This window comes from Salvelinus namaycush, chromosome 8, assembly GCF_016432855.1.
Source record: "Salvelinus namaycush isolate Seneca chromosome 8, SaNama_1.0, whole genome shotgun sequence".
NCBI lineage: Eukaryota > Metazoa > Chordata > Actinopteri > Salmoniformes > Salmonidae > Salvelinus > Salvelinus namaycush.
This window is the reverse complement of record NC_052314.1, coordinates 52,035,111-52,061,359: the sequence shown is the minus strand read 5'-3', so window position 1 is coordinate 52,061,359 and position 26,249 is coordinate 52,035,111. Positions and strand designations below refer to the sequence as shown.

General features: G+C 41.4%; 1 protein-coding gene across 1 annotated transcript; it reads left to right on the top strand.

Moving 5' to 3' along the window:
- Positions 1–2,420: 2,420 nt before the first annotated feature.
- LOC120052180 (hepatocyte cell adhesion molecule-like) lies at positions 2,421–11,705 on the top strand. Its single transcript, XM_038999013.1, has 4 exons — positions 2,421–2,526; positions 10,531–10,848; positions 11,280–11,568; positions 11,699–11,705. Exons 1-4 carry the CDS (start codon positions 2,481–2,483, stop codon positions 11,703–11,705), a joined length of 660 nt encoding a protein of 219 aa, XP_038854941.1. The 5' UTR covers positions 2,421–2,480.
- The last annotated feature ends 14,544 nt before the right edge of the window (positions 11,706–26,249 follow it).

The following is a 26,249-nucleotide window of genomic DNA, read 5'->3' as shown; positions in this document are numbered from 1 at the left end:
TCCTGCTTTGCGCAATGACGAACGTCGAAAAGAGAGGTCCCCTCGTTCCTTGGCCTTTTATAAACTCTGAGAACTACGTAGAAACTCCATTCCACTTCTCATTGGTTACTGACATCCAGGGGAAGGCGGGTGCAGTTCATGTCGACCCATAGGATACATACAGAGCTTTAAACTGATCTGAGAACAGAGCCTAATTTTCAGACCTTCGCAGTTCCTGTCATGGATTTCGCTGCAGAAAGAGTTCTGGTTCACCCACAGACATAATTCAAACGGTTTTAGAAACTAGAGATTGTTTTCTATCCAATAGTAATAATAATATGCATATTGTACGAGCAAGAATTGAGTACGAGGCAGTTTAATTTGGAGACCAATTTTCACTAAGTCGAAACAGCACCCCCTATATTCTCAAGAGGTTAACTTTAAAGGTAGACTCAGCCAGATGAAGTACACGCACAAAGTGAACTGTAGTAGTGGGTCAATTTCCACAGCAACCAGGGTCTGGTTTCTCAAAGGCATCTTAAGTTCTTTGTTGGAACCTTAGTAGGAGCGTCGTTAAACATGGTGCGCCTCACTACATCTAGGTCTCAGGGGAGAATTGCAAGCGAAACATACAGTCTCCTGATCTTGCTGGTCTCCTGGTTTCCTGATCTCCTGGTCTCCGAATCCGAAAGCAAGTCACAAGGACAACAAATCCTCAGCACCGCAATACTGGTAGCACCCAGGTTGGTACACTGTCAGAAGTAATAAAAACAAGGACACAACCCAAACCATGATGGAGGCTAGCTTGCTTGCTGCTCCAAGCTATTGAATAGATGCCGGTAGTCTATACTTCTGCGCTTATACACTCTAACATTGATCTCTTACCAAGCGAGCCCTTCCTGGAATGTGCAGAAAAAAAGGAAGAAGTGGAAGAAGTGCAGCGGCTGCTATTTACCAGGTGCGCATTCTTTTAAAGGTTTTTAATGCCTTTAGGGGGTTGTGAAGGAGTGAGGTAGGGGGAGGTGCATCTGCAACGGCCGAAAGTCAGACACTAATGTAGTTTTCCAACCACAAACCTCAACTCAACGTGGCAGGTTGCCATTGTTTATAAATACCTTTTTTGTGGGGGGGGGGACGACTGGCGCCGCGGTCTAAGGTGTCACTACTGACCCAGGTTCGATCCCGACTGATCGGGAGTCCCTTAAGGCGGCGTACAATTATCCCAGTGTTATCCGTTTAGGGGAGGGTTTGGCTGGAGTAGGTCGTCATTGTAAATAAGAATTTGTTCTTAACTGATTTGCCTAGTTAAATAAAGGTTAAATAATAAAATAAAAGGTTTTCTTTAAAATCTAACCCATATCACACACCCACAAGCTAAAAGCATAATATAACATGTGTGTTCATTACTTATTGAGAGAGAGAGCCTCAAATATCACATGTATGTGTATATATCCACTGTACACATAAATTGGCAATTGGTTCCTGTTTCAGTCATGTCTTTGGCTACATTCACATCAGTGAAATACAGTGCAAATAAAGTATTTAGACCCATTTATTTTTTCCACATTTTGTTACATTACAGCCTAATTCTAAAATGGATTAAATCGTTATTCCCCTCATCAATCTACACACATACCCCATAATGACAAAGCAAAAACAGGTTCAGAAATTTTTGCAAGTGTATTAAAAATAAAAAAAAGTAAATATCACATGTACATAAGTATTCAGACCCTTTACTCAGTACTTTGTTGAAGCACCTTTGGCAGCGATTACAGCCTTGAGTCTTCTTGGGTATGATGCTACAAGCTTGGCACACCTGTATTTGGAGGGTTTCTCCCATTCTTCTCTGCAGATTCTCTCAAGTTCTGTCAGGTTTGATGGGGAGCCACTGCACAGCTATTTTAAGATCTCTTCAGAGATGTTAAATCAGGTTCAAGTCCGGCTCTGGCTGGGCCACTCAAGGACACTTTATTGGAACCTTAGTAGGAGCGTCGTTAGACATGGTGCGCCTCGCTACACCTAGGTCTCAGGGGAGAACTGCAAGCGAAACATACAGTCTCCTGATCTTGCGGTGTAGGCTCCGAACCCGAAAGCAAGTCACAAGGACAACAAATCCTCAGCGCCGCAATACTGGTAGCACCCAGGTTGGTACACTGTCACACGTAATAAAAACAAGGACACAACCCAAACGATGGCACAAGCGACACCTAGCGGGGGGACAGCAGAGCACCCTGATGGAGGCTAGCTTGCTTGCTGCTCCAAGCTATTGAATAGATGCCGTAATCCTATACTTCTGCGCTTATACACTCTAACATTGAGCTCTTACCAAGCGAGCCTTTCCTGGAACGCGCGGAGAAAGGGAAGTGGAAGTAGTGCAGCGGCTGCTATTTAAACGGGTCATCCACAGCACAACAGTACATAACTCAGCCCGCCTAAAAGAGTATTGGAAATACAGCGGCTGTGAAGAGACCTCTAAAGTCCCAGCAATAGAGAACTAGAAAATGACAACGCTTCAATATTTGGGAATATCAGTACGTTTCATCATCGGTAAGTAGGCTATTCCTGTAGAAGTTGTACTTTGTGTTGGTTACTGTTGTGATATATAGGCATGTCTTCTCATAATGTATAGGCTAGCCTATTAGACCTACTGTTATTCATTTATACATTTAATTCGTTGTCAATCTATTGTTTAGCCTATAGTCCTTGTCCTTTTTAACACCATTCCCCACGAATAAAGTCGCACAAAAAGTATACAGCTCTGGTATCAAAAACTGCCATTTCCTCGGAAAGAGGTTGTGGGTGAGAACATTGCTGTTAGTCTGGTTCAGTCTCTCATCTCTACCGTACCACGACAGAGTCACATCTCTCACACAACACACCACCGAACAGCTCTCACTGCCAGGGGGAAATCGACAGTTATGATACCAGATGACACGGAGTACGAGGAGTGGAATGTAATACCTGAACAGGCTAACCAAACATGGGCTATCAGCAAATTGTAAAAGGCATTCCAAAAATAATTGGTGTCAAATTTGAATGTAGACTACATTATTCATATAGCCTATGCCTATGACTTAAGCCTTATGGACTTTAAAAAAATGTAGAAGCAACCGCGACACATGGATATGGACATGTAGACTATCTTGTGCTGACTGACTACCTCAAATGATAATAATTTAACAGAGAGCGCTTTTGCCCCATGTACTCTATAGCCATCTCTTTTCTTTCGTTTTGTATGCACTATTTAGCCTACTAACTTAGGACCAAGGTAAAAACAGTTTCAGGTTGGATATTCGCCAGATATTAAGCTTTCAAACGTCAATAGCTTTCAAACCACTTAGGACACAGACTCCAAAAAGGTCTCATGATGTTGGAAAAAATGTGCACAACATTGCACAGGTCTTATTTTCACGATTTTGACATTAATTCACTTTCCAAAGCTAATAAACATGTGGAAATGTGAGCAGCATTCCGTATTCTGAGTTGAATTAGTTAGGGAGCGCAAACAAAGTACAAACTTTTTTTACATTCTAATTTCAATAGCTCCTTGGTCATGTGACCTACTGACCTCAAACACAGTTCAGAATGTACATTCAGTGGGCCTACACATTGCACACCCTTTAGTTTGTCCATTTTCATCTCACACTTTGTTACATGAATTTTGTACATTTTCTAATTTCAATACCTCCTTGGTCATGTGACCTACTGGACTCAACCAAGGTTCGGAATGTCCATTTGACTATCCTATATTGCACACCCTTTAGTTTGTACATTTTCATCTCACACGATTTTACATTAATTTGCCTGCTCTGCCCCGCTGAAAGACAGTGTCACTCACACACCTATTCACTTGGGCCTTCTCCCTGGGCCTGAGAGTGTATAGCTTACTCCCTGGAACTACAGATCTCTAGGCCTCCACACCAATTCTCCCTACCCGGTCAACACCCCTCTCACTGTGCATCATCTATCACCGTGTCCCGGGAGGGGCTCAGCCAGCTCCATAACCTTGCCCACCAGGCGAACCGGGGCACACACACTGAAGCACCCCTCCCCGGACACTAAGACGTCTATATTTTCCGGCTGTCCTCGGTTCTCATATCACAACCGTTCAACTCTGTAACTCTGTAACCATTGGCCTCATGGTGAAATCCAGGAGCAGTTTCCTTCCTCACCAGCAAACTGAGTTAGTAACCAAAGCCTAATTAATTCAGTGTCTGCTTTTTTTATTTACATATTTATCAATCGTTGCCCTTCTTTGCTAGGCTTTGTAAAACCTCCCAGGTCTTTATTGGTTGAAATTCACTACTTGATTGAGGGACCTTAAATATAATTATACAGTTGAAGTCGGAAGTTTACATACATTTAGGTTGGAATCATTAAAACTCGTTTTTCAAACACTCCACAAATTTCTTGTTAACAAACTATAGTTTTGGCAAGTCGGTTAGAACATCTACTGTGTGTTTGACACAAGTTATTTTTCCAACAATTGTTTAGAGACAGATTATTTCACTTATATTTCACTGTATCACCTTTCCAGTGGGTCAGAAGTTTACATACATTAAGTTGACTGTGCCTTTTAAACAGCTTGGGAAATTCCAGAAAATGATGTCATGGCTTTAGAAGCTTCTGATAGGCCAATTGACATCGTTTGAGTCAAATGGAGGTGTACCTGTGGATGTATTTCAAGGCCTACCTTTAAACTCGTGCAGCTTTGCTTGACATCATGGGAAAATCAAAAGAAAATCAGCCAAGACCTCAGAAAAAAAATTGTAGACCTCCACAAGTCTATTTCTAGCTTGGGAGCAATTTCCAAACGCCTGAAGGTACCGCGTTCATCTGTACAAACAATAGTATGCAAGTATTAACACCATGGGACCACGCAGCCGTCATACCGCTCAGGAAGGAGACGCGTTCTGACTCCGAGAGATGAACGTACTTTGGTGCAAAAAGTGCAAATCAATCCCAGAACAACAGCAAAGGACCTTGTGAAGATGCTGGAGGAAACAGGTACAAACGTATCTATATCCACAGTAAAACGTGGCACGTGGCTACCTGCTTCTATAAACCAATGAGGAGATGGGCGAGGCAGGACTTTCAGCGCGATCTGCGTCAGAAATAGAAAGGAGTTCTATTTTAGCCCCTGGCAACGCAGACGCTCGTTGGCGCGTGCAAGTAGTGTGGGTGCAGTAATTGAATAACATGGATTTCAAAATGTATTTTGCGACGCTCGCGCACGCGACGTGTCCGGTCTGGTCAGCATGTAAACCCCACACTGTGTCCCTCCATCTTGGCTGTGTGTGTGTGAGAGTTTTTTCTTGGACATCTGATTTGTATAAATTACTGATTTACAAAAAAATTGTGTCTTATGAGTAACCATAAATTATGTTCGGTGTCAGCAGCCATTTCCAGTGAGAAATGTTCTGGTGGAAGCCATTCGGCTGTAGCTTTCAGTACAAAACTGAGATACAACTAATTTAACTCCAATGCCAGTTGTTTGTCAGAATTAAAACCATCTAGTAATAACAAACTGTTATAACCTGGAAAATGATTTTTGCCTACTGTAAACATTGCACTACGCAATCACAATATGAATTGGAGATGGACGTGGGTCAAGTGGGTCAGCGGGTGCCCTTCGGTCTGATTTATATATTTTTATTTAACCAGGCAAGTCAGTTAAGAACAAATTCTTATTTACAATGACAGCCTAAGAACAGCAGGTTAACTGCCTTGTTCAGCGGCAGAATGACAGATTTTTACCTTGTCAACTCGGGGATTCGATCTTGCAACCTTTACTAGGCTACCTGCCGCGCCAGTGTTTTAATGATACAAATACAATATATTTTTCTATTATACAGTATCAACTGATTTATTCTGTATGGGGTACCGAATCAGTCAGTCAACCCTAACACATGATGAGAGAATCATGCGGTTTTAAAGTGTATTCAAGAAACGTAGCAAAGCTTAGTACGTCAGAATATAACCTATAAATCCCATCTAGTGTCAAGGACATAATTTTCTTGTTTTGTGTTGTACCCATAAATATTGACAGTAACCAAAATCATTTCACTAAATTAAATTATTAAGACAAAGATAATCACCACTTGAGTCACAATCTGAATGCAAAATGACACCGGCAAAAACACATTTAATGTAGCAACACCTGCTGATTGTTCTGAACCATGTGATAGCCCGAAAACTACTTGGATTATGTCAAGACTCCCGTAACGTGGCAGACTATGCAGTAGATTTTCAGTAGAGAGTGCCTGGAATCTGGAGTCCCTGTTCGATAACTTCCTTCATGGACTGTCAGAGGAGATAAAAGACAAGCTAGCAGCTCTGGAGTTACCTTGGACCTCGATTTCCTCAATGCCTTAACTTCTCTATGGTAGGGGGCAGCATTCGAAATTTTGGATGAAAAGCATGCCCAAATTAAACTGCCAGCTACACATCCCCAAAAGATAAGATATGCATATTATTAGTATATTTGGATAGAAAACACTCTGAAGTTTCTAAAACTGTTTGAATCATGTCTGTGAGTATAACATAACTTAATTAGCAGGCGAAACCCCGAGGACAAACCATTCAGATTTTTTTTTTGAGGTCACTCTCTTTTCAATGAGGTTTCATTGGGAAACCAGATTTCTAAGGGACCTGCTTGCAGTTCCTACCGCTTCCACTGGATGTCAACAGTCTTGAGAATTTGGTTGAGGTTATTCCTTTGTGTAATGAAGAAGTACGGCCATCTTGAACGAGAGTCACTCGACGTGTCAGGTTTGTTAGAGGCGCCAGACCAGAAAGCATGCTACATATTGTTTAAATCCTGTATTGAACACAGATCATCTTTTTTAATCAATTTTATCGATTATTAACGTTAAAAAATACCTAAAGTTGTATTACAAAAGTAGTTTGACATTTTTTGGCAAAGTTTACAGGTAACCTTTGAGATATTTTGTTGTCACATTTGAGCAAGTTAGAACCGGTGTTTTTCTGGATCAAACGCGCCAAATAAAGGGACATTTTGGATATATATCGACAGAATTAATCGAACAAAAGGACCATTTGTGATGTTTATGGGACATATTGGAGTGCCAACAACAGAAGCTCGTCAAAGGTAAGGCATGAATTATATTTTTATTTCTGCGTTTTGTGTCGCGCCTGCAGGGTTGAAAAATGCTTACCTCTCTTTGTTTACAATGGTGCTATCATCAGATAATAGCATCGTTTGCTTTCGCCGAAAAGCCTATTTGAATTCTGCCACATTGGCTGGATTCACAACCAGTGTAGCTTTAATTTGGTATCTTTCATGTGTGATTTAATGAAAGTTTTAATTTAATGAAAGTTAGATTTTTATAGTAATTTTTATAGTAATTAATTTGAATTTGGCGCTCTGCATTTTCTCAGACTTTTTGCCAAGTGAGACAGTAGCGTCCCGCCTAAACTCAGATTTTTGGATATAAATATGAACTTTACTGAACAAAACATACATGTATTGTGTAACATGAAGTCCTATGAGTGTCATCTGATGAAGATCATCAAATGTTAGTGATTAATTTTATCTCTATTTCTGCTTTTTGTTACTCCTCTCTTTGGCTGGAAAAATGGCTGTCTTTTTCTGTGACTTGGCTCATACCTAACATAATCGTTTGGTGTGCATTCGTCGTAAAACCTTTTTGAAATTGGACACTTTGGCTGGATTTACAAGTGTATCTTTAAAATGGTGTAAAATACTTGTATGTTTGAGGAATTTAAATTATGGGATTTCTGTTGTTTTGAATCTGGCGCCCTGCAGTTTCACTGGCTGTTGACGAGGTGGGACGCTACCGTCCCACATACCCTAGAGAAGTTAACCATTAGGATTGATGGGCGTCTACGGGAATGCAGGAGGGAGAGGAGGTCTGGTTTCGGTCACACTCGCCCATCCGTTGCTGCTTGCTCATCTCCGAAGAAGTCCGGAAGTCCCCGAAGTCTTTACATCCGAGATGAGCCAAAGCCACCCGTGATCCCTCGGGAATCATTGGGGACGGACGTCTCGTTCACTCTGGAGCCTATGCAACCGGGCACAGCTAGATTATCGCCTAAGGAATGTTCGCGTAGGCTGAGATCCAACATTTGTATGTATTGTGGTGCTGTGGGGTTCACTCTGGAGCCTGTTCTGCCACTCACATTGTCTTAAGGTGGTGCAGCCTCCCCCGGGACGTCCTCTACGGGTTTAGGTAAAGCCTCGGATTTCTCTGCCATTCCTGCAGAATACCAGGACCTCCTGGAGGTTTTCAGAAAGGCATATTGAATTGTTTTGTGTTTGTCTACCTCGACAACATTCTTCTTTTCTCCCATTCTGCCCAAGAACACGTCCTTCATGTCCGACAAGTCCTTCAGTGCCTCCTGGAGAACCAGTTGTTCGTGAAAGCAGAGAAGTGCGAGTTACACTGCTCTACTATCTCCTTTCTGGCATATGTCATCGCTGAGGGGAATGTTCAGATGAATCCTGAAAAGGTGAGAGCATTGGTGGATTGGACCCAACCCATGTCCAGTGTGCAACTGCAATGTTTCCTGGGGTTTGCTAATTTCAACCGCCGTTTCATTCAGGGCTTCAGCACCCTGGTGGCTCCTCTCTCTGTACTCACTTCTCCCAAGGTACCGTTCACTTGGTCCCCAGCTGTTGACAGGGCATTTGTGGATCTCAAGCATCGGTTCACCACAGCCCCCATCCTCATCCATCCGGACCCGTCCCGTCAGTGGTTGAGGTTGGCGTTTCCGACGTTGGAGTGGGGTCCGTTCTGTCCCAGTGGTCTACCCAGGACCAAAAGCTTCATCCCTGTGCCTTCCTGTCCCATCATTTCAACTCCGTGGAGAGAAACTATAACATAGGGAAACGGGAACTTTTGGTGCTCAAGATGGCGCTGGAGGAGTGGAGGCACTGGCTGGAATGGGCAGAAAATCCATTTTTGGTGTGGACTGACCATAACATTTTTGAAAATCTCCTCACAGCCAAGCGCCTTAACTCTAGGCAGAGTTGGGCTCTGTTATTCACCAGGTTCAACTTCACCACCTCCTACCGCCCAGGGTCCAAGAATGTGTTGCCATATACCCTCTCTCACCTGTACAGTTCCGCTGCCACACCCTCTGACTCCAAGACCATCTTCCCCACCTCATGTCTTGCGGCATCAGTTGTCTGGGTATTGAGACCCTGGGCCGCAAGGCACAATGTTCCCAGCCAAACTTCTCCAGGCTTACCTGTCACCCTGGCTCCCCTTGAGCACTGGCCTTCCTCCGACAATTCTTCTGGTGGTCCACTATGGTTCCTGACGTCTCGGCCTTCGTCGCCGCATGCACGGTGTGTGCCCAGGATAAGACTCTGCGGCAAGCTCCGTCTGGCCTCCTTCAGCCACTTCCAGTTCCTCATCACCCCTGGTCCCCTGGTCCCATAAAATCCATTGATTTTGTCACTGGGCTTCCTACGTCTGATGGCAAAACCACTATCCTGACGGTAGTGGATAAGTTCTCTAAAGCTTCCCATTTCATCCCTTTCCCCAAGTTACCTTCAGTCAAGGAGACGGCCCAGCTCATGGTGCAGCACGTCTTCCGAATCCATGGACTCGACATTGTCTCTGATAGTGGTCCTCAATTCTTGTCTTGATTCTCGAAGGCATTCTTATTGAGTTGTCGGCCAGCCTGTCCTCCAGGTTTCATCCCCATTCCAACGGCCAGTCGGAGCGTGCCAATCAAGACGTGGAAACGACACTTCAGTGCGTCGTCTCGACAAACCCCACCACCTGGAGCCAGCAACTGGTCTGGGTGGAGTATGCTCAGAACACTCTTCCCTGCTCGGCCACTGGGAAAACATTCAGGGTGATGTTGATGAAAACATGTGGCCTAATCAACAAGAATGAATGGACTGAATGTAGTGTATACTGTATTGGTGTCGCCTTTTTTAACATTTCTTTGTTTTTGCAGTGATTTGTTAGCTTGGTGTATTTTATTTGTATTCTCTGTATATACTGTACAGCATCACTGAATTTGTGAAGGACAACATGGAAAAAGGTCAAATAAAGTATTTTGTTTCTGGATATTCATGCTCTTCAGTGACATTCATTGGTCATCTTTGGTAAAATAATTTTAGGAAAAAATAATACAGCCCATGCTGGGATAATATAATACTTGTCTTTTATGGTGCATATTATAATTATAGTATCAACAAATGGCACAGAAATATAAAAGAGGGTTATCGATGATAGAGTATATTGATAGTTGTAGTTAGCATTTATTGGGCCATTGTGTAATGATTTATTGAAATTACTTTTCATTAGATAACAAGTTGTATGTTTTGATGGAGGTAGTTGATTTTGAGTCATGTATTTAATGTTTTGATGAATTTTGCAAATTAAATGTGTCATTTTGGCCAACGTGCTTCAGTTTGGGGCTGATTGTTAATTTTTTAGAAGTAAAACAAGCAATCGAGAAACTGAAATTTGCTACATTGCTATGTTATTAGAGAATAACTATGATATTTAAATCAGTGCTTTGATATTGAGTCTCTCTTTCTCTCCACAGTACTCTGCTCAGCCCAGCATTCAGCTCAGCCTGAGACTTTCCAGGTGAAAGGCATTGTGGGAAAGATTCACTGTTTTCCAGTGATGGTGTTGAAGTCTGGCAATTTACTTTATGGAGACCTTGGCAATATTGCACACGTGTACCCTGGTAAACGAACTCCTACCAACCTTGAGAAGAGATTTAAAAACCGCCTTCACTGGAACAATGTCACTGGATTCTTCACTTTGTCAGACCTACAAATTGACGATTCTGGGGTTTATACTGTGGAGAATACAGATGAATGGAAGACAACACATACATTTCAGCTGACTGTGTACTGTAAGTGTGTGTGTGTGCAGTAAATTACAAAATCATTAAAGTGGCAATGAGCAGTAGAAACAATACTAAAGCTGTTGCTTTATTGGTTCGGTAAAAAGCTGAGGGATGTTTCTGGAGAAATGTAACCACTCTCAAATTCATAGACAGAGCTATGGATGCAAGGACTGATCAGCCATTATATAAATATTGTAGCTTATAGTTATATAGTGGTTGTTTACAATGTGTTTGTTTACAAACACCAGAGTAAAACAAGCTTATGGGTTCTCTGATGGGGACTAAGGTCATGAGGCAATTTTAAATATTCTTCAAGAATCAATGAGTACATATCATTCATTTATAAGTCCAAAAATGGATGTACCAACTGATCTTTGCCACTTTAAAGATAAGTTCCATTTCACTAATTCACATTTTTTTCATTATTTGTCTTCCAGATGTTCTGTCCAAACCTCAGGTGACGGTCAATGACAGCAGCTCCTGTACAGTGGTGTGTTCTGTGGAGAACGGGAGAGAGGTGACCCTGTCCTGGTACAGAGGAGGGGAGATACTCAACCAGACCAGCAGCCCTGACCACAACATCGCCCTCTCTCTACCTCTCAAGGTGGATGTACAGACCAGAGACTCTTACAGATGTGAGGCTGCCAACCCAGTCAGCAAGGAGACTGCTGTTGTTCCACATTCCTGTATAGAGAGTGATCCCTCCAAGGTGACAGGTAAACGCATGTACAGTAGCAATGTTACATTGCAGATATCCAGACAATACCAACTTCTATATGAAACAATAAGTATGGTAGAGCTCATTTTATGGAACACTGTTTTAATTAAATTATTGTTTTCTTTCTTTTTACTTTAGATGGTGATGAGAGGACTCAAGGTTGTCTTATTATTGCCGTAATCTGCGTTTTGGTTGCTTCAGGACTTGTTGGACTTACAATATATCTTAAGAGGAGAAACAGACACTCACACGCAGGTATTTAGCTTTTAACGGGGTGAGGTCATTCTCCTTGTCAAAGTCAAAACATGTTGTGCACAACCTTTTTTAATGATCAAGGATAGTGTTTTAGAAATGTAGGAAATGTTTGCCTGAACAACGGATGCAGGTCAAATGAAGTGGCGTATCTTCCACACTTCCTCTGCTTGGTCAGACAGTTGCATTTTCTCAGACCACTTCTCTAAATGTTGAAAATGCAGAAGGCACATACACACTCTGACAATAATTACTTTATAGGTTCTCTGGTGCCAAAATCACTGCTAGTACAGACACAGGCACCCATAGTAACATGAGTCCTTAACCTGTCTTGGGGTGAGCATTTGTGCATATCTGTCAGTTACTCCCACCCACACTGTATATTTAATTTCCTTTATTTGCCTTTATAGATTCACCCGAAAGAGAGCAAGATGACATTCACTATGCAGAGATAACTCACATTAAACCAACAGATAACCAGGTTAGTGATAATACTACAGGCTGATAAACATAGGAGATGTAATACAGCAGCTTTAGCAACCCTCATGGCTACAACTGTAGGCTTCAGCTCTGTGCCAGTGGGTTAATGTGGTCTTGAGTTGCACAGACCACCTGAGTTTGATAACCGGCCTGATGTCATTGCAACCAGTTTTGCCCATATGAAATGTTTGGGTTGCACAATGAGAAGCCACACTTCATATTGTACATACAGTACCAGTCAAAAGTTTGGACACACCTACCCATTCAACCGACCTCACAACTGCAGACCACATGTAACCATACCAGCCAGGACCTCCACATCAGGCTTCTTCACATGTGGGTCGTCTGGGGGGGTCTTTTTCTGTCGGTAAAAAAGCCATTTTGTGGGGAAAAATTCATTCTGATTGTCTGGGCCTGGCTCCAGCGTGGGTGGACCTATGCCCTCCCTGGCCCACCAATTGCTGCGCCCTTGCCCAGTCATGTTAAATCCATAGATTAGAGCGTAATGAATTTATTTAAATTGACTGTCCTTTAATGAACTGTAATTCAGTAAAATTTTGGAAGTTGTTGCATTTATATTTTTGTTCAGTATAGCAAAGCTTTTGATCTTCCCGTGTCTTTTACAGTATTTGCCAAGTCAGTGGACTTTTAAGCTTGGCTTCATGGTTCCTCCCACTAGATTTAGGAATGGTTCTAGATGTGTTGACTGAGTTACTTACTGCAGAACAATGAGAATAGGCAAGAGAGCATCAGACCTGTCTTGTTACCTTCCTCTGGTACAAAGTATCTAATAACATAACATATTATCATTTTTACTTTTTTGTTGTTGCTATCCTACACCCACCCTCTTTCCTTGTCCCTCTCAATCCTTTCCTCCCTACCTCCCTCCCTCTCCCTGTCTAGGAGGAGCGAACAGGTATACAAGGACTGGAGTCACTTAGAGACAACCCTAACCTGACAGTTTATGATACACTCCAGTTACATCGCATGGCTGCCAGAGAGGATGTTGACACTGCATGAAGGAGCAAAACAGGAAGGTTCTGAGAGGGTGACATGATAATTCACATCCAAGAGAAGAACGTGGACGTTGAGACAGAATTATAGTAAATATTAGTTTAGGAAACCTAATGGAGTCACAGTTGTTATTGGAGAAAATTCCCATTTAACCATTGCGCTATCATTTCAGACTTCCTGTGTTGGTCTTTCTCACAGTCTTTTGTTGAATTGGGGCCTCGATGAGATTAACTGATACAGACAAATTCAATAGCTATGCCTAGGGTTATTAGTAGGGTGATCCCTTTTTTCAAGTGCCCATTGTCCCAATGTGTAGGTTAAAACAAATGGAACCTCTTAATAAAATTCACTAGTGTGTTTGCTATGCTATTACTGGGCCAAAGCTTATTTTCCGTATTGTCTGTTCTGTTGTTTAACATGTAGGTGCCTCTCCTGTATCTTTTAGTAGCTTGTCATTGTTTAGCTTGCCAGTGGATAGCAGCGGTGTATATAAAAAGCAGATGTTTGGTGAGATAAAGGCTGTTAGGCTACATTGGAAACAAAAAGCCCACAAGTTTATATTTTCAACAAGTAGATTCTATTGAAACATTTTTGAATGGTCGATCTTGATTTGCATTTTTAACTCAGAAAATTATCTTTGGTGACATTTTACTCTTATTGCTTTTCACAAAATGCAGACGTGATTAAGTGTATTTCAGATCTTGCTTTGACTACAACTGTGTTCATGCAGTTTTAATGTACGAAATCAACAGGTTAGTTTATTATGATGGACCATTTACTGCTTGTCCTTATCTACACAGTATGTAGGTCATCATATCTTAAGAATACAATCACTCGGGCCTCCCGAGTGGGGCAGTGGTCTAAGGCACTGCATCGCAGTGCTAGCTTTGCCACTAGAAATCCTGGTTCGTGTCCAGTCTCTGTCGAGACCCATGGGGAGGTGCACAATTGGCCCAGTGTTGTTAGGGGAGGGTTACAATCACTCGCTCCTGCAGACACTCCTTCTATTAGAGCATTTTGTGCTCCACCTACGTTAGCCAACATACGGTATATAACTGTGAAAAAATACCAAATCTACTGATACCATAGTGAGTTGTTGCACTGGAGGCTTTCCTTTTAATAGTAGTTACCGAGTAGTTACCGAGACTGAATATTAAGATAATATAATTCACATTTCACTATTATAAAATAATCTTATGACTTATTCAAACTAAAAAAGATTTGTTTACTGAGCTTTTTTAACTGACCTTCAATATATTAAGGCAGACTTACCTATTCATTTCATTTCAAGTTATACAATCTTTGATATTTCCTAATGTTAAATGGTCGTCAATCCCCCATATTTATTTTATTTTTATTTTACCTTTATTTAACTAGGCAAGTCAGTAAAGAACAAATTCTTATTTTCAATGACGGCCTAGGAACAGTGGGTAAACTGCCTTGTTCAGGGGCAGAACGACAGATTTTTATTTTGCAAAGTAACCTTCCGGTTACTAGTCCAATGATCTAACCACTAGGCTACCTGCCGCCCAGTTACAGTTGAAGTCGTAAGTTTACATACACCTTAGCCAAATACATTTAATCTCAGTTTTTCACAATTCCTGACATTTAATCCTAGTAATCCCTGTTTTAGGTCAGTTAGGATCACCACTTTATTTAAAAACTTTGTAAGGCTAGTCGACATATCCGGTGAAATTGGAGGGTGCGCAATTCAAATAAATAATCGTTCATGAATAAAACATTCATGAACATACAAGTATCTTATATCATTTAAAAGCCTAAATTCTTATTAATCTAACTGCGTTGTCCGATTTACAATAGGCTTTACAGCGAAAGCCTACGATGCGATTGTCTGAGGACGGCGCCCCACATCAACATATTTTTCAACCAGCACGGGCTTCACAAAATCACAAATAGCGATTAAATAAATCACTTACTTTTGAAAATCTTCCTCCGTTTGTAGTCCCAAGGGTCCCAGCTACAACATGAATGGTCGTTTTGTTAGATAAAATCCTTCTTTATATCCCAAAAAGTTTAGTTGGCGCCATCGATTTCAGTAATCCACGCGTTCAACGTGCAGACAAAGGAAACCAAAAAGCTACTGCTAAACTTCATCCAAACAAGTCAAACAACATTTTTATTCAATCCTCAGGTACCCTAAAATGTAAATAAACTATAATATTTCATATGGAAAGTAGTATGTTCAATAGGAAAGTAAAATTAGTAAGCGCGCGTCCTCGCGCGTCGAAAGACTGATATTGTTCCGGTGGTCTCTATACAAAAACTAAAAATTCTTACTCGTTTTTGAAGAAACAAGACTGAAACATTGGACAAAGACTGTTGACATCTAGTAGAAGCCAGAGGAATTGCAATCTGGGAGCCGGAATTACATAGGACCCATAGCTTTCCATTATAAGAGCCTGGGACTTCCCCCCCAAAAAAATATCTGGTCGTTTTTTCTTCGGATTTTCGCCTGCCATATCAATTGTATTATAGTCTCAGACATTATTTTAACAATTTTAGAAACTTCAAAATGTTTTCTATCCAATGCTACCAATAATATGCATATCCTGGCTTCTGGCCTGAGTAACAGGCAGTTTACTTTCAGCACGTCAGTCAGGCAGATATTCTGGAAAAAGGACCCAAGCACTAACAATGTGAAATGTCAGAATAATAGTGGAGAATGATTTATTTCAGCTTTTATATCTTTCATCACATTCCCAGTGGGTCAGAAGTTTACATACACTCAATTAGTATTTGGTAGCATTGCCTGTAAATTGTTTAACTTGGGTCAAACGTTTCTGGTAGCCTTCCACAAGCTTCCCACAATAAATTGGGTGAATTTTGGCCCATTCCTCCTGACAGAGCTGGTGTAACTGAATTAGGTTTGTAGGCCTCCTTGCTCGCACATGCTTTTTTAGATCTGCCCACAAATTTTCTATAGGATGAGGTCAGGGCTATGTGATGGCCACTCCAATACCTCGACTTTGTTGTCCTTAAGCCATTTTGCCACAACTTTGGAATTATGCTTGGGGCTGTTGTCCATTTGGAAGACCCATTTATGACCAAGCTTTAACTTCCTGACTGATGTCTTGAGATGTTGCTTCAACATATCCACATAATTTCCCTTCCTCGTGATGCCATATATTTTGTGAAGTGCACCAGTCCCTCCTGCAGCAAAGCACCCCCACAACATGATGCTGCCACCCCCGTGCTTCACGGTTGGGATGATGTTCTTCGGCTTGCAAGCCTCCCCTTTCTCTTCCAAACATAATGATGGTCATTATGGCCAAACAGTTCTAATTTTGTTTCATCAGACCAGAGGACATTCCTCCAAAAAGTACGATCTTTGTCCCCATGTGCAGTTGCAAACCGTAGTCTGGCTTTTTTTATGGCGGTTTTGGAGCAGTGGCTTCTTCCTTGCTGAGCGGCCTTTCAGGTTATGTCGATATAGGACTCGTTTTACTGTGGATATAGATACTTTTGTACCTGTTTCCTCCAGCATCTTCACAAGGTTCTTTGCTGTTGTTCTGGAATTGATTTGCACTTTTCGCACCAAAGTACGTTCATCTCTAGGAGACAGAACGTGTCTCCTTCCTGAGTGGTATGATGGCTGCGTGGTCCCATGGTGTTTATACTTGCGTACTATTGTTTGTACAGATGAACGTGGTACCTTCAGGCGTTTCGAAATTGCTCCCAAGCATGAACCAGACTTGTGGAGGTCTACAATTTCTTTTGATTTTCCCATGATGTCAAGCAAAGAGGCACTGAGTTTGAAGGTAGGCTTTGAAATGCATCCACACCTCCAATTGACTCAAACGATGACAATTAGCATTTCAGAAGCTTCTAAAGCCATGACATCATTTTCTGGAATTTTCCAAGCTGTTTAAAGGCACAGTCAACTTAGTGTATGTAAACTTCTGACCCACTGGAATTGTGATACAGTGAATTATAAGTTAAATAATCTGTCTGTAAACAATTGTTGGAAAAATTACTTGTGTCATGCACAAAGTAGATGTCCTAACGGACTTGCCAAAATGATACTTTGTTAACCTCTCTTGGGCACGTGAGACGGTAGCGTCCCACCTCTTCAACAGCCAGTGAAACTGCTGGGCGCCAAATTCAAATACAGAAATACTCATTATAAAAATTCAGAAAACAAAACATATTTTACATAGGTTTAAAGTTTAACTGCTTGTGAATCCAACCACGGTGTCAGATTTAAAAAATGCTTCACGGCGAAAGCATACCTTACGATTATTTGAGAACATAGCCCACTAGACAAATCTTTACAAACAGTAGCCAGCCAGGTAGAACAGTTACACAATTTAGAAATAGAGAAAAAATGAATCCCTTACCTTTGATGATCTTCATATGGTTGCACTCAGCAGACATTCATTTACTCAATAAATGTTCCTTTTGTTTGATAAAGTCTCTTTATACCCAAAAACCTCAGTTTTGTTAGCACCTTTTCTTCAGTAATCCACAGGCTCAAACGCAGTCAAAACAGGAAGACAAAAAAATCCTAATTGTATCCGTAAAGTTCATAGAAACATGTCAAATGATGTTTTTAGCCTAAATAATCGATAATATTTCAACCGGACAATAACGTCGTCAATTTAACAAGAAATGTGTGGAGTGGTTGAAAAACGAGTTTTAATGTCTCCAACCTAAGTGTATGTAAACTTCCGACTTCAACTGTATACTTGAAAAATATTCTTACCTTATCACAACCCACAATATGGTTTAAGTTTACCCCATTGTTTATATTTTTGTTGTCATTTGAGTTTTTGTAAACAAACAATGTATTGCTACAATATACCTGTGAAAACTGTCAGTCTTTGCAGCCAAAGTTGCACTCAAGAGTTTGAGATTGGCATAATTTCTCCAGAGACACACACAACCTCCAGATTCTGGTTTTAATGTTTGACCTAGATAATTTGTGTGTATGTATTGATATGTAGGCTGTGCCTTTTTTATTGATGTAGTTCTGTCCTTGAGCTGTTCTCATCTATTAATGTTCTGTATTATGTCATGCTACCAAATGTAGCCTACTTCTGGGGTCTAGGAGAGACCACTGTAATTGTATTTGGGACGTTTGACCTGTTACTTTTAATGCCAGGCAGCTGTACATTTATAATTTGAAAAGAATGATGACTAATCCTATTACATTTCAAGCATTGCTTTCAAGGAAACAATGTTTTTCTTCTAATGTATTTCCCTCATCTAGTGGTTGAATGTTTTTATATTTCAGCATACTGTAGACTGTACTGTACATACTACATTATTTTGTACTCTGAGCCAGTGTAATGTATATTGTAAGTGTAACTTAAATCATGTGTCAGCAAAATGTTCTCAAACCTTTCTATGCTTTTACATTTGGACTGTGGTCATGCATTATTGTGCCAATTTATATTTTTTTATATTAAAACATGTCTTGTAAATTATGCCATGCCAATGACATTTTTAATCACATTTGGTCAGAAAACATGAGTGCTTAATTTATCATTCTGTGTATTTATGTGATGTATTTTTCCACAAAGTTCAGATTTTTCAATGTTGTGACTCCAGTCCCAACACCTTACCACTGCTACACCTGGCTATCAGTGGAGCCTTGTCTGGCAGCGAAACAGTTCATTCAGCCTCATTTACTGCCTTTAAAAAAACATAGCTGAAAAGGCTGACTTGCTTAAACAAATGTGGTTTCTACTGATAATTGAGATGTACAAACTATGGCATGTGGTGGCGTAGTGTCCCCATGAGTGACAGAACACTGAGCTAATGCTCCTATTTTTTGCTGGCTTGCCCCACCACCACAGAAAGCACTGAGCTAGGCTGAAACAACTGCATTTTGGAGCTGCCTTACTCAAGAAAACAAAAGAGAGCATGTTTGTATGCGGCTTCACGTGCGCCAAATTTCAATTTGATTGTGATTTTTAAAGTGAAACCGGTGTGGGACGTGTTTGCGCACTCTTATAAATCAGAATATTTTTGTGAGTAAGCACTTTCTGTTTCGTCTGGTCGCCACCTTTTGACTGAATCCTCTGCACAGTTTTATAAATGAGGCCCCAGATCTCACCACTAACCTAACCTCTCACTCCCTCTGGAGGTAGAGAGAGAACATTACAACTCCATTTACAGCTTGTTAGCTGCCATCCCTGTCACTAAACATACCATCACCATTAACATCACTACACCCTGTGAAGATGGAGACCCGGGAGATGAGCAAGGTAAGATAAATCACTATCCTTTATTGCCATCAGCTCTGAGCTCAATACACTATTGTATATATCTCTCTTGAGACAAGGGCTTAGTAGACTTGTTGTATTGTGATGAACCTGAGCTTAGATTGGTCAAGAGCACCTTCTATTGGAGAAAATTTTTAATTTCACTGTGAACTTATACAATTATATACTTGAACTTGTGGACCCCAAGAAGAATATCTGCTGCTTCTTCAACTGTTTTCAGTTTGCATTACCTTGTATTATGTGAGGTACACTATGTATGTAATGTACTGTATTTCTTTTTCACCCACACAACACCACACAACAAAGATGAGAGGCATGGAAGAAGATACTATACTCTTATTCCAGCAGCAGTTGTGGTGTACCCAGGAATCTTTGCAGTGTTCTTAAAAGGACAAAAGGTAATTTTAAAACTGTCCCGCAACTCCTGCTGTGTCCACAGACATCCCCGAAATAATCTAAAACAGACTCTCATAGAATGAATGCACTAGAGGAGGCTGGTGGAAGGAGCTGTAGGAGGAGGGGCCATGAAATGGAATGGTACCAAACACACCAAGCACATGGAAACAACGTGTTTGACTCCGTTCCACTAATTCCATTCCAGCCTTTACAATGAGCCCGTCCTCCTATAGCTCCTCCCAAAACCTCCTCTGGAGTGCACAGCTGGTAAATAGTCGCATATAGATATGTCAGTCAGTCAGGTGGCTAGCTGCTTCCAGATACTTGTATTGCAGTAATGTTGAAGGGCTCTGGCTAGTATTACTTAGCCAGCCAGCAGGATGAAGTAAGAAGCTAACATTAAACTGAGGCTACCTCAGGAGGAGCAAAAAAATACACTACTAAGTTCTAATCAAATCAAATTGTATTTGTCACATACACATGGTTAGCAGATGTTAATGCGAGTGTAGCGAAATGTTTGTGCTTCTAGTTCCGACAATGCAGTAATAACCAACAAGTAATCTAACCTAACAATTCCACAACTACTACCTTATACACACACGTGTAAAGGGATAAAGAATATGTACATAAAGATATATGAATGATTGATGGTACAGAACGGCATAGGCAAGATGCAGTAGATGGTATAGAGTACAGTATATACATATGAGATAAGTAATGTAGGGTATATAAACATAAAGTGGCATAGTTTAAAGTGGCTAGTGATACATGTATTACATAAAGATGGCAAGATGCAGTAGATGACAAGGTACAGTATATACATATACATATGAGATGAGTAATGTAGCGTATGTAAACATTATATTAAGTGGCATTGTTTAAAGTGGCTAGTGATACATTTTTACAAATTTCCATCAATTCCCATTATTAAAGTGGCTGGAGTTGAGTCAGTATGTTGGCAGCAGCCACTAATTGTTAGTGGTGGCTGTTTAACAGTCTGATGGCCTTGAGATAGAAGCTGTTTTTCAGTCTCTTGGTCCCTGCTTTGATGCACCTGTACTGACCTCGCCTTCTGGATGATAGCGGGATGAACAGGCAGTGGCTCGGGTGGTTGTTGTCCTTGATGATCTTTATGGCCTTCCTGTGACATCAGGTGGTGTAGGTGTCCTGGAGGGTGCCCCCGGTGATGCGTTGTGCAGACCTCACTACCCTCTGGAGAGCCTTACGGTTGTGGGGGGAGCAGTTGCCGTACCAGGCGGTGATACAGCCCGACAGGATGCTCTCGATTGTGCATCTGTAGAAGTTTGTGAGTGCTTTTGGTGACAAGTCGAATTTCTTCAGCCTCCTGAGGTTGAAGAGGCGCTGCTGCTGCACCTTCTTCACCACGCTGTCTGTGTGGGTGGACCATTTCAGTTTGTCCGTGATGTGTACGCTGAGGAACTTAAAACTTACTACCCTCTCCACTACTGTCCCGTCGATGTGGATAGAGGGGTGCTCCCTCTGCTGTTTCCTGAAGTCCACAATCATCTCCTTTGTTTTGTTGACGTTAAGTGTGAGGTTATTTTCCTGACACCACACTCCGAGGGCCCTCACCTCCTCCCTGTAGGCCGTCTCGTTGTTGTTGGTAATCAAGCCTACCACTGTAGTGTCGTCCGCAACCTTGATGAATGAGTTGGAGGCGTGCATGGCCACGTAGTCGTGGGTGAACAGTGAGTACAGGAGAGGGCTCAGAACGCACCCTTGTGGGGCCCCAGTGTTGAGGATCAGCGGGGTGGAGATGTTGTTACCTACCCTCACCACCTGGGGGCGGCCCGTCAGGACGTCCAGGACCCAGTTGCACAGGGCGCGGTCGAGACCCAGGGTCTCGAGCTTGATGACGAGTTTGGAGGGTACTATGGTGTTTTTAAATGCTGAGCTGTAGTCGATGAACAGCATTCTCACATAGGTATTCCTCTTGTCCAGATGGGTTAGGGCAGTGTGCAGTGTGGTTGCGATCTAGTCGTCTGTGGACCTATTGGGTCGGTAAGCAAATTGGAGTGGGTCTAGGGTGTCAGGTAGGGTGGAGGTGATATGGTCCTTGACTAGTCTCTCAAAGCACTTCATGATGACGGAAGTGAGTGCTACGGGGCGTTAGTCGTTTAGCTGTTAGCTTTCTTGGGAACAGGAACAATGGTGCCCCCCCCCCCTAATAACTTTGCTTAACAGAGAGTAGAACACTGAGACAAACATTGATGAAGGGCTCAGTGGTGATTCTAAGGCAGGCTGCAATGCATGCAGGAGGAAGCAGAGGACACAGAGGGAAGGGAGGAAGTCAGCAGAGAGAAGTTAGCACATTGGTTCCCAAACTTGGGGTCAGGGCTCTATGTGGGAACTAAGTTAGGAACTTAAAAAATGAAGATGTTTCAATCTGTACATCTCCACATGGCCTATCTTCCCTATAGGTTTACATTAAAACGCTATCAAAATGCAAACATTACAGTTCTAACAATGTAATACGCCGTTGATGCTACGTTTCAGTGTGAATCCTTTCTCATATTTCCCCCTTTTCAGAGGTATAACATTATATAAAATGTTGGCACTCAAATCATATTTTAATTCATCATAAATGCATATCATACACAATACCCTACTACAGTGGTTACCAACCTCCAGCTGCGTACCCCCTCTAGCACCAGGGTCAGCGCACAATAATTTTACTCTTTATTTAGCCATCTTACATATAAAACTGTATTTGTTCATCGAAAATTGTGAATAACTGAGAAGGGTGTGCTTGAAAGGATGCACATAATTCTGCAATGTTGGGTTGTATTGGAGAGAGTCTCAGTCTTAAATCATTTTCCACACACAGTCTGTGCCTGTATTTAGTTTTCATGCTAGTGAGGGCCAAGAATCCACTCTCACATAGGTATGTGGTTGCAAAGGACATCAGTGTCTTAACAGCGAGATTTGCCAAGGTAGAATACTCTGAGCGCAGCCCAATCCAGAATCTGGCAGTGGCTTCTGATTAAATTAAATGTTCACAGAACCGCTTGTGGCAATTTCGATGAGGCTATTGTTCAGATATGGGTAAGTGGACTGGAGGCAGGGCAGGAAAGGGATAACGAATCCAGTTGTTTGTGTCATCCGTTTCGGGAAAGTAGCTGCGTAATTGCTCACCCAACTCACTCAGATGCTTCGCTATATCACATTTGACATGGTCCGTAAGCTTGAGTTAATTTGAACACAAAAATCATACAATGATGGAAAGACCTGTGTGTTGTCCTTGTTAATGCAGACAGAGAAAATTTGCAGGAACTCTTAGCAGAGGAAAATGTGAGGTGCCGGTACTCAGTTCTGGTGAGCTCCTGCCTAAGTCAAGTATTGTGTTTAGGTAAAAAGACAAATAATGTCCCATTTGGAACACTGACAATTTATTTGTATTTTTTTCACTCAATCTGATTGGGTGGACCTGGCCCACCCAGGCCCACCCTGGTCTACACTTATGGTCTGTTGATCAAATCAGGTGAATGAACTTACAGCAGTCAAGGTGATAATGGCTAGGATAATTTTTGCTTGTTTTTGCTGTTCTCCAAATAGCATTTTAAAGTTTATTTTATTGTATAGAAATGCAGTAAATGAGCTTTAACTTTCCAAAAGAAATCCTGCGGGGGCAGGGGGGGACATTCCCCTTATTCCTGTCCTCACTAAAACTCAAACCCTGGTTACGGCCCTGGTAATGGGGATATTAATTGCTTCCCCTGGTCCTGTGGCCATTGCTAAGGTCAACGGCATCATGGACTTTACCCAGAACAAATACATTTTTGCCAAAAACCTGGTTGCCTCTGCAATAAGGCGTGGCCACAAGCGGATCTTCCAGCAAGACAATAACCTCAAGCACACATCAAAATCCACAAAGAAATTATAAACTGACCACAAAATCAATATGTGCAATGGCTCTCTCAGTCTCCAGACAAAACATTTTAGAAAATGGATCAGGGTCGTTATCCTTGCAAGGTGAGATATTGAAGGGTTTTGACAATTTTTATTTTTGAAAAATGTTTTGGGGGACTTGTTAAACAAAATCTCTTTCTCTGAGCAATTGTATTAGTATAAAATACAATATAGCTCAGTATTTCCATTATTTCATACAGTATTTTATCATCTTTGTCAAGGGTGCCAATAATTTGGTTTAGATTACCATGGTCTGAAAACTAAATCTGTCGATACTATAGTGAGTTTTTGCACTGTAGGCTATTTCATTTTTATATTTTTTCTATAGGTCGTTATCAATAAGACGTCACAATACGGTGCAGAGACTTCGATTTGCCTGCTGGGGGCAAGGAGACCACAGCTCCGCTAAAACCATTGACAACTGCATAACATTTAAGGGATTGTTAACATTTATTGAATTGTTTGGTTGTAATATCATCACCTCTTGAAGAGCATACAGTGCCTTCAGAAAGTATTAATACCCCTTGACTTGTTACAGCCTGAATTTAAAATAAAAAAAAGCCGCTAATGACAAAGTTAAAACATGTTTTTAGACATTTTTGCAAATGTATTGAAAGTGAAATACAGATATATAATGTACGTACAGTACCAGTCAAAAGTTTGCACACACCTACTCATTCAAGGGTTCTCTTTATTTTTACTAGTTTCTACATTGTAGAAACTATGAAATAACACACATGGAATCATGTAGTAACCAAAGATATTTTATATTTGAGATTCTTTAAAGTAGCCACCCTTTGCCTTGATAACAGTTTTGCACACTCGGCATTCTCTCAACCAGCTTCACCTGGAATGATTTTACAACAGTCTTGAAGGATTTCCCACATGTGCTGAGCACTTGCTGGCTGAATTTCCTTCACTCTGCAGTCCAACTCATCCCAAACCATCTCAATTGGGTTGAGGTCGGGTGATTGTGGAGGCCAGGTCATCTAATGCAGCACTCCATCACTGTCCTTCTTGGTCAAATAGCCCTTACACAGCCTGGAGGTATGTTGGGTCATTGTCCTGTTGAAAAACAAATGATAGTCCCACTAAGCGCAAACCAGATAGGATGGCGTATCGCTGCAGAATGCTGTGGTAGCCATGCTGGTTAAGTGCGCATTGAATTCTAAATAAATCACCAGCAAAGCACCACCACACGTCCTCCTCCATGCTTCACGGTGGGAACCACACATGCGGAGATCATTTGTTCATCTACTCTGAGTCTCACAAAGACACGGCGGTTGGAATCAAAATCTCAACTCATCAGACCAAAGGACAGATTTTCACTGGTCTAATGTCCATTGCTCGTGTTTCTTGGCCCAAGCAAGTCTTCTTCTCATTAGTAGTGGTTTCTTTGCAGCAATTCGGACATGAAGGCCTGATTTCAAGCATGCATGATTCACACAGTCTCCTCTGAACAGTTGATGTTGAGATGTGTTTGTTACTTGAACACTGAAGCATTTATTTGGGCTGCAATTTCTAAGGCTGGTAACTCTAATGAACGTATCCTCTGCAGCAGAGGTAACTCTGGGTCTTCCTTTCCTGTGGTGGTCCTTATGAGAGACAGTTTCATCATGTCGCTTGATGGTTTTTGCGACTACAATTTTCCAGATTGACTGACCTTCATGTCTTAAAGTAATGATGGACTGTCACTTTGCTTATTTGAGCTGTTCTTGCAATATTATGCACTTTTACCAAATAGGGCTATTTTCTGTATACCGCCCCTACATTGTCACAACGCAACTGATTGGCTCAAACACATTAAGAAGGAAAGAAATTACACAACTTAACTTTTAACAAGGCACACCTGTTAATTGAAATGCATTCCAGGTGACTACCTCATGAAGCTGGTTGAGAGAATGTCAAGAGTGTGCAAAGCTGTCATCAAGTCAAAGGGTGGCTACTTTGAAGAATCTCAAATATGGCATATATTTGTATTTGTGTAACACTTTTTTGTTTACTATATGATTCCATATGTGTTATTTCATAGTTTTGATGTCTTCACTATTATTCTACAATGTAGAAAATAGTAAAAATAAACAAAAACCCTGGAATTAGTATTTGTGTCCAAACTTTTGACTGGTACTGTACATGGTAATTATGACCACTTCTGGTGGTTGTCCTCCAACCAATCAAAGCTTTTGCAGTATGAACTGACATGTTATCCATCCAGTCATATAATTTGGATCAGAGAATGAACCTAGTGTGTTGTATTGTGATTGTGTCACAGAGCGTTATGGGGGTTCTATGTGTTGAGAAGCTTGGTGACATTGTTAGATAGAGATTAAGAGTGAAGAGGGATAGTTGAGCATTTTTGTGATATTTCG

Coding starts and splice junctions, on each gene's coding strand:
- LOC120052180 (XM_038999013.1), top strand. CDS start 2,481: ATGACAACGCTTCAATATTTGGGAATATCAGTACGTTTCATCATCG. Junction 2,527..10,530: donor ATCAGTACGTTTCATCATCG/GTAAGTAGGCTA, acceptor TTCTCTCCACAG/TACTCTGCTCAGCCCAGCAT. Junction 10,849..11,279: donor ATTTCAGCTGACTGTGTACT/GTAAGTGTGTGT, acceptor TTTGTCTTCCAG/ATGTTCTGTCCAAACCTCAG.